Raw genomic sequence first — 8,996 nt, forward strand, 5'->3', positions numbered from 1 at the left:
TCCACTTCCGGGCACGTTCTCCGCGCCCTCCTTCCAGGTTCCAGGGCGTCCTTCGACGAAGCCTTTGACGAACGGCGGCAGGGCCAAGCCTTGCGCGCGCGCCGCCTCCTCCTTGGCCTCCTGCTTCCTGCCGCCGCGCCCGGCTCTCCTTCGCCAACCGCGGCCTTCTCCTCGCGTGCGCCGCCTCGACGGCGCCTCGTCGTCACGCTTGCGCTTGGCGCTGGCCTTGCCTCGCGTTCTGCCTCGAGGCGTGCCTGTTCTGCCTCGTAGGCCTCCTTTCGTGCGCGCTCGGCGTCGGCGCGCCGGACGTATTTCGAGGTCGACGACGATTCGGTCGAGGCCTTGCCCTTGGCCAGCTCCTTGGACATGAGGGCTGCGAAGTCCATGATCGGTCCTCCAGGCGACAGTTTATCGCCGGATGTGTCTCTTGCTATTCGTATCGGGTCGTTTCCGCGTCGTGCGTAGTTCGGCACGGGGGCTCGTGGGAGGGAGGTCTTGGTGTCGCGCAACAAGAGGGGGCGTGTATACGAGTGACGTTCGTTGGAGGTTGCGATATCGTGGCTTGGCTCGTCGGAAACTTGCACCAGGGTGGCGGGGTTAATTCGGATAAAATGGCACGATGCAGCTGATATGCAGGCAGCGGGAAGGCGTGGGGCCTCAAGTCTTGGCACGCGGAGGAGGCAGTGCAAAGAAGATGGGGGGAACAAGGCCTGCGGCTGATCACCATCTTTGACGTCCGTTTGATCTTCTTGACAGTGCGAGACCGAGGCGAGGCTCAAGTGACGATTGGCAACGTGGGAAAAGTCTTGGCGGTGTTTCTGGAAGGGTTCCTCAGTTCCTGAAGCCAAACTGCAGGTCGGAATGAAATACACGGATAGCTGCATATTTTCCACGACGTCATTCATCTAACCGAACTACGCTACATATCCGACTGGCAATGAAGCCGCGATCCCATGTTCATGACAACGCTCACCCAAGCTTCCCACTGCGCCTCTGGACTCAAAGGTCGTGCATGAAGGGTCTCAGAGTCTTGGATATCCGAAACTGCATGCCTTGCGAGTTTCTCGCAATCGACCAAGCCCACAGAAACCCCGCACGCTAGGCCCCTCGGCACAGCAGGGCTTCCCAAGCCATGGCGTCGCACCAAGCCGACCGCGAGGACATGGCACCGTTTCTGCTGCGCGTCTTCTGCAGACATGGCACCTTCCACAGGCAAGCCCCTCCACAACGATTCGACAGCGAATTGCCACTGACCGATTCTCCAGGCCAGACGAGTTCGCCGCTCGCGCCCTCCCGCCCTCTCTCGATCTCTACACCTGGCCCAGTTGCACCCTCGACGAGCTCGCGCATCAACTTGCCGCCGAACGCCCCACCCTTCTCCCAGACCCGGCGGTCGGAACACGACTCGCCTTTCGCCTGATCTTCCCCGACGCGCGCAGCATGGACAACGCCAGCCACACCGCTCCACGCTTCATGGTGAAGGACCTCGGCAGCGTCGTCATCGGCGATGGCGGGCCGGGCTTGGACATGGCTGCTGCAGACGATGATACGGACATGGCAGACAGGGTCTCGCCTGTGCGGCAGCGAGGCGGGATCAGGGAGGGCTTGCGGACGCTGGAGGGCTCAAAATTCGTCGTCGGCGATTATGTCTCGTGCGCTATTCTGCCGCCGCTACCAGATGGTGCCGTGGCGCCGGAGCCGACCCGTCATATTCGCGCAGGACCCTCGGGCGGTCCTCCGACGCATCACGGACGACGTGACCTGGGGTCGGGGCGGGGGAGAGATTGGGGGGCGGGCGGGTTCCCTCACGGCGTCCCTCACGGCGAATGGAGACGCGGTGAGGCCCTGCCAGACGGACCTGACCGCGGCGCCTGGGGCAGGGGGAGGCATGCAGGCAGGGGCGGCCGCTGAGGCTGCTTTGGAGGAACATGCGGACGGGCAACAAGTCTCTCAATTGGCGTTTGGGTCGGAGGACGGCGCGCGATACCCCATTTACCATTTTCACATTGGCCCGCATGGGCGATAACGGGATCGATTTTGCACGTCACAGCAAAGCAGCGTGCACCTTTGTGGGAGAGTGGATTGTAACAAGAAAATTGTTGTGTCATGGCACCGCACTGGATTGCCGCTCTGTTTATCCCTCTGATATTTACAACCATTCCCATCGCTCTGTTCGTTCTCTACCGCTCAGCGAGGAGGTCGCCCTTGCGCTTCGCGGCGCATCTCCCAGAGTCCCTAGTCACACAGTCAATCTCCGAGTGCATCAATTGCCAGCATGGCGAGCACTTACGTCCGTCTTGTAACCGATGAATCCAATGATGACGGGCACGACAACGGCGTACATGAAGGTGACGCGCGCCGTCCTCTTGGTCCAGCGGAAGTAGAGGTGACGCTGCGACTGCATGTCTGTCAATTGGCGTTAGTTCTTCTCTGTCTCGACATTATTCTCGATCGCTTTCGAACGTACTCCCAAGCTTGATGATGGCCGGGTCCATCGCCATTTCTAGAGGAAATAATGTTAGCCTTCGTCGATGGAGTAGGTCTCGTCTTGTCGCTCACTGTTGTGGGGTACGCCGCCTGCCATTGTGTCGACGAGGGAGCCGCGCTCGGAGGAGGTAGATTGGTGGTTTGGGTGTCGTTCGACGGTGCAGCGGGGGGTTCAATCACGATCTCGTCGTCGGATTGAAGCAGTCTCGAATGCTTGATGCATTGGACTGATGTTAGGATAGGCTCCTTACGTAAGGTTGAGGCCTGGGAAACGAGGCCAAATAAGTGTACCGTTTTCTTAGCACGGTATTTGGCCTGCTACAGCGGAGGAGCCGCTCACTTGTCCCACTGGAATCCACGGATTAAAGCGTTTTTCAGCAGTCAACAGTGGCTACCCGTACAGTACGGAGTTATCTTGCGCTCATCTGTCCTCACAGAATCTCCAAATAAACCCGGTATTGATGACGGCTTCACATATGCCAACGTGAGGACGGTGACAGCAAGTCCAAGCTTGCAGGCAATTTTAGCCACGTTATAAGTCACGAGGCACGAATGTTTCACGATGCATCGTGTTGAAGCTGAGTTGCGAACCCTCAGCAACCTCTCGAGTTGTCGATCACCATTCGCGCCGAGGCACATGTCAAAGGGTGGGGCTGAATGAAGGCTTAAGTGCCGATGAAGCTCCAACCTTGCCCGGATAGATTGCGCGCCGGGGCTAGGAGGCGATGCCATTTCAGAAGGGGTGACCTCATCTTGTTCAAGGAAGACTGCGTTCACAGTCTCCTTCGTACATGTTTTCTAATTGACACACAATATCAGCTTTCTTCAAACGCAAACGACCAGAGCAAACACAGACGTTATGGCTGAAGCACAGGATGCCCATGTAAAGCTTTACTGGTACGCTGTTCGCCACCACTTGATGTGCTTCTGATCTAACATGTTTCCAGGCTGAACAAGTCCCGCGCGCAAAACATTCTATGGCTCCTCGAGGAACTCAATGTCAAGTACGATGTCGAGCTGTTCCACCGTAGCAAGGAGACAATGCTGGCACCGCCTGAGCTGAGCAAGGTCCACCCACTCGGCAAGTCGCCTGTCATCGAGATCACCCCGCCTGGCTCCACGGACTCGATCAAGCTGGCAGAGAGCGGCTTCATCACGCAGTATCTCTGCGACCACTTCCCTGAGGGCCAGCGCCTCATCCCGCAGAAGTGGAAGGAAGGCAGGGAGAACCAGATCGCTGGTGAAACGGAGGCCTGGATGCGGTACCAGTATCTGCTGCACTATGTCGAGGGCAGCCTGATGCCCATACTCGTCATGACGCTGATCATCTCATGTGAGGCTCATTCGGAAGAGTGAACAAGCATACCCAGTGTGACTGACGTGCTGCAGCGCTCAAATCCCCAAATGTGCCCTTCTATGTCCGTCCCATCACGACGGCCGCCGCCAACAAGGTCATCGCCATGGCTGTCTTCCCCAACGCCAAGAAACACCTTGCCATGATTGAGCAGCTGCTTGAGACGGTGCCTGATGGAGGCAGCTATATCTGCGGTAAGACGCTATCCGCGGCCGACATCCTCCTTAGCTTTGCCCTCATCGCGGGTGAGCATCGCTTTGATGCCATGGGCGAGTGGCCCGGTGGCTCGGCCAAGGCGGCGCACCCCAAGGTCTTTGAGTACATCCAGCGCCTCAAGCAGGAGCCTGGTTACAAGCGCTCGACGGACAAGATTCGAGAGCTCGATGGAGAGTTCGAGGAGCCGGCAGCTTTGAAGAAGTAAGGCCTCTGCTCATTTGTCCATTGTTGCAAATGCTTAGATGAGATCAGGCGTGAATCCCGCATCTGAGGTTAAAATGATGCCCCTATGTGAAAAGAAAAGAAAATGAAACAGAAGAACGCGTGATAAGCAATAGACCGCAACCTGATGCACGACCAACCTGAGCGTTCATAATCTCGTCGTGCTTGTGACCAACGAGATGCCCTTTGCACCCTGTGTTTTGCGTGCCAGCTGGTGACGGCTGACGGTAAGATGGATCCCAGTCTGGCAGCTTCAATCAATGTCAATTCTACAGGTGCGATTTGACGATCGAAACCCAGCAAAATCCTCCAACTCGTCGTGTTGTCTGCTCTACGCCACAAGATGCGATGTTTGCCGCGAGGACGATATGCACAACCTGCCGATCGAGGCTCCTCGCCGAGACGGTAGCAAAGGGCGCCTCCGTCCGCCACCAGTCGACGGTTCCTGCAGCTTCAACGTTCCTTCACTCGACAGAAACCACCCGATCAAACCACGATGCGACAAAACGACACAAACACGTTCCGACGCATAAACCAAGCTCTGCCACATCCGAACGCATACCTCGAGGCTCAAATGACGGCAATGCAAAGAGGCGAGCTCTCGATCTGTTCGAGAGCACGATCAACAGCGCCCGACGATCCGAGTCCCAGGCAGAAGCAGACACACAGAAGCTTCACCAGATAGCGCGGAACATCGACGCCATCCTGCACAACGCGAGGGAGAATCCGGAAGAACCCTATGCTGCAGCACTTTATGCATGTGTTATTGATGATATTCTTCCCCTACTGCGCCAATCCGACAGCGGCCTTTTGCCGCAGTTTGCCTACAGCAAGGCGACCGAGGCGTTACGGGCGGTCCTCGACGTCAAGGTCAACGCATGCGACGATCCAACCCTGCCCAGGGCCTCAGAACTTTGTGGCACGTTGGCAGAGGTTGGAATGAAGACACCGGGACGCCTGGATCCCTTCCTCGGGCTTTTGAACTGGCTCATCGCCAAAACACCAGCCGAGGTCAACGCGGCTGGCAGCCCTTCGGTTGACTCTGCTGTTTTCGACCAGCACCTCTTAGAAGACTTGCTAGGGTGCTGGAAGGGACTGTCTCTTTCGAGGCATGCCTATAAGGCTCGCGGCCTTGACACACGACGCCCAACACCACGAAACCCACGGAACATAAGCGACCCGCTCTACAATTGCCACGTCGAGTTCCCGTTGCTCGTCTCTCTAGATCCCAAAAAGCTGGTGGTGGTTCTCGCCACCACTTTTGTCCTACTGTCGGACCCCAGGGTGCAATCCGCCACGTCTACAGAGGCTCTTGAGGCGGTGAAGAAGGAATTGAAAGTTTTTGTCCAGCCTTTCGACGCGGCCAAGCTCGAGTCGCATTTCACGGCGGACCCGGCGTTATGGGACTACGTCGCACCACGCATTGACTGGGCGCCATTGCAAGCGCGCATTCAGAGCAAACCAAAGCAGCCAATTGAGTTTCACTCGCCGACCAAGACGGCGCATGCCAACGTCAAGGTTCCAACCAAACGCATCTCGTATTCGGCCTGGCACAAGCGCTTAAGTACACTTTTCAAACTCAACGATGCCAACGGATTGCGAGAGGCATGGGAGGAACTAACAAATCCTGTCAACGATACTGACAGGGCCGACAAACTGAGGCAGTGCCCCGAGTTATTCGACTACGTGCTCAACCAGTGCTGCAGCAAACACGGGTCCGGTGGAGACAAGTTTTGGGAGTCATTTACGAACCAGACAATGGAGTACATGAACACCATTGGTTTAGTGCCGACCATCAGGACATATACCTCTATGATGGAAGGTTGGAAGATTGCCAAGAGGCTTCGATCAGTCCAACTATTGTGGAACCAGGTCGTTGAGTCTGGCATGGAGCTCGATCACCACATTTGGTCGAGCAGGATCTCTGCTAACGGCGCTCTGGGCAATCCCAACGCTGGCATGAAGGTGTTGACAGAGATGCAAGCTATCTGGGAGGAGGCGGTGGCCAACGGTACTCAACACAAGGCTGTGAAGCCAGACATTAGCAGCGTCAATGCTGCCATCTCAGGTTTCCTTCGAAATGACCGTATGAGCTCTGTCCAGGACGTTCTCGCCTGGGCCAATAGTCAGAGGATTGAGCCCGACATATTCACCTACAACAAGCTTCTCGGCTACATGCTCAAGAAGGGTCGCATGGAGGAGGCTGACAACATTCTCTCGAGCATGAAGAACTCGGGCATCAACCCGGACAGCGCTACCTTTACAATCATTCTCGAGACCGCGCTCGCAGAGATGTCTATGCAGGATCCTGATGCCCAGCGCGTCACTGTTCGACGCGTCTTCGCCGAGATGGCCACTTGCGGTCTCGAACCGAACCAGCAGACGTACGCCAAGATGCTACACCTTCTTGTCCGTTCTGGCGACGGCGCCAAGGTCCCCATCGAAGCCGTTTTGTCGCATCTCCGTGCCTCGGGCCTGCAGCCATCGCCGCAGATTTGTACCATCCTCTTCGAGTACTACTTCTCCCGCCGGCCCCGGCGACTGGGGACGCCCATCCGCGGCCCTCATTACAGAACCCCCGTTTGGGCACGCGCGTCCTGACGGACCCGCATCTTCTGGGAGACGGTCATGCGCCACTTCCACGCCGCCGGCGAAGTTCGCGCCGCCCTCGAAATATTCTACGACATGGACGACTGGGGCATCTGGCCCTCGCTGTCGGTCCTCGAGCCCATCCTGCGCTCGCTAACGGCGGCGCGCGAGTGGGAAGAGGCCCAGAAGCTCGTGACCACGGTCAGGAAGCAAGCGCGGCCGCTCTCTGCGGACCCCGATGGGCGCTATTATAAGCAGGCCTTTTGGTTTGTGGCTCGGGATTGCGGCCTGATGCAGGAGGAGGCTTGATAGGACGGATGTATCTGTAAAATAGTGTATGGGAATCCAATGTACATTTCGACGTCAAGCGGGTCAGTCGTGCGTCCTTGGTGCTTGTGAAGGTGTATTGTCTGACGGGTTCATGACGCATGGCCTAGTCATCGGGTGGTTAAAGGTGTATGCACCTTAACCGAGCTGAGATGCGGCAATGTCTTGTTATCCAGAGTCACTCCCTCGAGCCATTGATGTGGCCGATGAGAGTGTCACAGCATAGCAAGAGAAGCAACTGGGGAGTGACAGCCATGGCAACTATGTAGCTTCAGAATATTTTGGCTGCATGTCATGGGACGGAGGATGACTTTCTTCGCTTTATTGCGATTTACACAATCTTTCCCGTACTCTCGTTTATCCATTTGTCACCCGAAGAAAGGCAGATGATTCCGGGCATCACTTTGTACCTCTACCCCTATTTCCAAAGATCGAGATCTCGAATTGCTACGATAAGGCACGCAAGCTTTTAAAACCACATCCAGAGCTGTTTGTTGCTGTCTGCAGGCGTATACATGCCTTTTATATGTGGCTACATTAATTTTGCTTGCTTCAAACAGACAATTGTAAAGACCGACCAAGATTGACTGGTCGATGGAAACAGGGAGGAACGCCGGAGAATATCGCAGTCAACCAACCACCACACAGCAACATTATGCGGCCAGAAATGCGGCCCAGCGCCGCCCTTTGATAAAAAGAAAATGCGAATCGGTCATGACCACAACACCAGAATAGAATCGCAAAAAAAAAAATCAAAAACCTACAACATCAGGGATTCGCTGGTGGTCACCCACCCAACTACTAGTCCGACCCTTACTGGCTTATCTATGGGAGAGCGGACGGGATCCCGAGTTCTCCAGTAGGTATGGTCGTATGTACTCGAAAATGTGTTGTACAGCCTCATAGCCTCAGAGAAAAGCCAAACTAAAAGCCTTCTATGCGTTTCTGGTATCATCTGCTAATGAGGATTTTTTTGACGGCACGACGCTGGCATGCTTGGTCAAATCCTGACGGCAAGCAATGAAGACCCTTGCTATTCATAAGTCAGCCATATGTAGGCCCTGTGTCTATCGTCAGCACTCTGGCATAATCTGCGCTCTCAAATGAGGCTTTAGTAAACAATAACAATAATTAAACCGGTCGTTATCTTCGGGCGGTTCTCAAGACTTTGCATGAGTCCTTGCCATCATGAATTCATACTCTCTGGGATGACTGGGTGTTCGGTCTTCGCATAGGCTGTACCAAACGCCCCTGGTACTGGGAAATCAAGACATGCAGAGAATATCGTTCTATTCCCAAGTGTTGAGACCAACATCGAGTTCGGTTCGAAAAAGAAGAGGAAAAAAGTATTAATCCGGATGCCGGAATTTGTCATAAAAAGTGATTGCAAGTTTCCGCAGGTAACACCGGAATACTAGCGTCTGAATCTGCTGTTATTGGAAATTCATTGGCAACATGACATGATCGACTGTCTCATAATACTTCCTTTTCAAGGCAGATAACGGGAGGAGCCTAGAAACTGAGCCCAAGGGTTCCGCGAGAAGGGCCACCGGCTATAGCAAGAGAAAGACTCACTCGGTTTGGCGGGAAAGGGGGGGGGTAAAACAAGAATCTAGACAAGTATGAAGTGAGATGCTCAGAAGCGCTGCACTGACAATCACAAACATCTTATAAAGATTTATTGAGCTAATGTGTAAGAATCCGTATCACCTTGGGATGCTGCAAGACACTCCTTTCGTCATTGCACCTTCGCTCAGCTGCATCTGTTACGAGTCGCCGTCCCATCATGCTCTGCGTTGAA

At 55.2% G+C, this 8,996-nt stretch overlaps 4 protein-coding genes across 4 annotated transcripts; 3 read left to right on the forward strand and 1 right to left on the reverse strand.

The window, feature by feature from the left end:
- Nucleotides 1-1,132: 1,132 nt before the first annotated feature.
- VDBG_02811 (conserved hypothetical protein) lies at nt 1,133-1,911 on the forward strand (the record flags this gene model as incomplete). Its single annotated transcript, XM_003006626.1, has 2 exons — nt 1,133-1,170; nt 1,266-1,911. The coding sequence occupies 2 exons, from the start codon at nt 1,133-1,135 to the stop codon at nt 1,909-1,911; spliced, it is 684 nt and encodes a 227-aa protein (XP_003006672.1).
- Nucleotides 1,912-2,069: 158 nt separating this feature from the next.
- VDBG_02812 (hypothetical protein) lies at nt 2,070-2,695 on the reverse strand (the record flags this gene model as incomplete). The annotated part of the gene is made up of 4 exons (XM_003006627.1): nt 2,070-2,235; nt 2,291-2,406; nt 2,468-2,503; nt 2,560-2,695. The coding sequence occupies 4 exons, from the start codon at nt 2,582-2,584 to the stop codon at nt 2,188-2,190; spliced, it is 225 nt and encodes a 74-aa protein (XP_003006673.1).
- A 651-nt stretch (nt 2,696-3,346) lies between these two features.
- Nucleotides 3,347-4,416, forward strand: VDBG_02813 (glutathione S-transferase I; the record flags this gene model as incomplete). The annotated part of the gene is made up of 3 exons (XM_003006628.1): nt 3,347-3,384; nt 3,435-3,820; nt 3,877-4,416. The coding sequence occupies 3 exons, from the start codon at nt 3,347-3,349 to the stop codon at nt 4,260-4,262; spliced, it is 810 nt and encodes a 269-aa protein (XP_003006674.1).
- An 802-nt stretch (nt 4,417-5,218) lies between these two features.
- On the forward strand, nt 5,219-6,880 carry VDBG_02814 (conserved hypothetical protein; the record flags this gene model as incomplete). Its single annotated transcript, XM_003006629.1, has 1 exon — nt 5,219-6,880. The coding sequence occupies one exon, from the start codon at nt 5,219-5,221 to the stop codon at nt 6,878-6,880; it is 1,662 nt and encodes a 553-aa protein (XP_003006675.1).
- Between the last annotated feature and the right edge of the window lie 2,116 nt (nt 6,881-8,996).

The sequence above is a fragment of the Verticillium alfalfae genome, genomic scaffold (genome assembly GCF_000150825.1).
Source record: "Verticillium alfalfae VaMs.102 supercont1.3 genomic scaffold, whole genome shotgun sequence".
NCBI classification, from domain to species: Eukaryota; Fungi; Ascomycota; class Sordariomycetes; order Glomerellales; family Plectosphaerellaceae; genus Verticillium; species Verticillium alfalfae.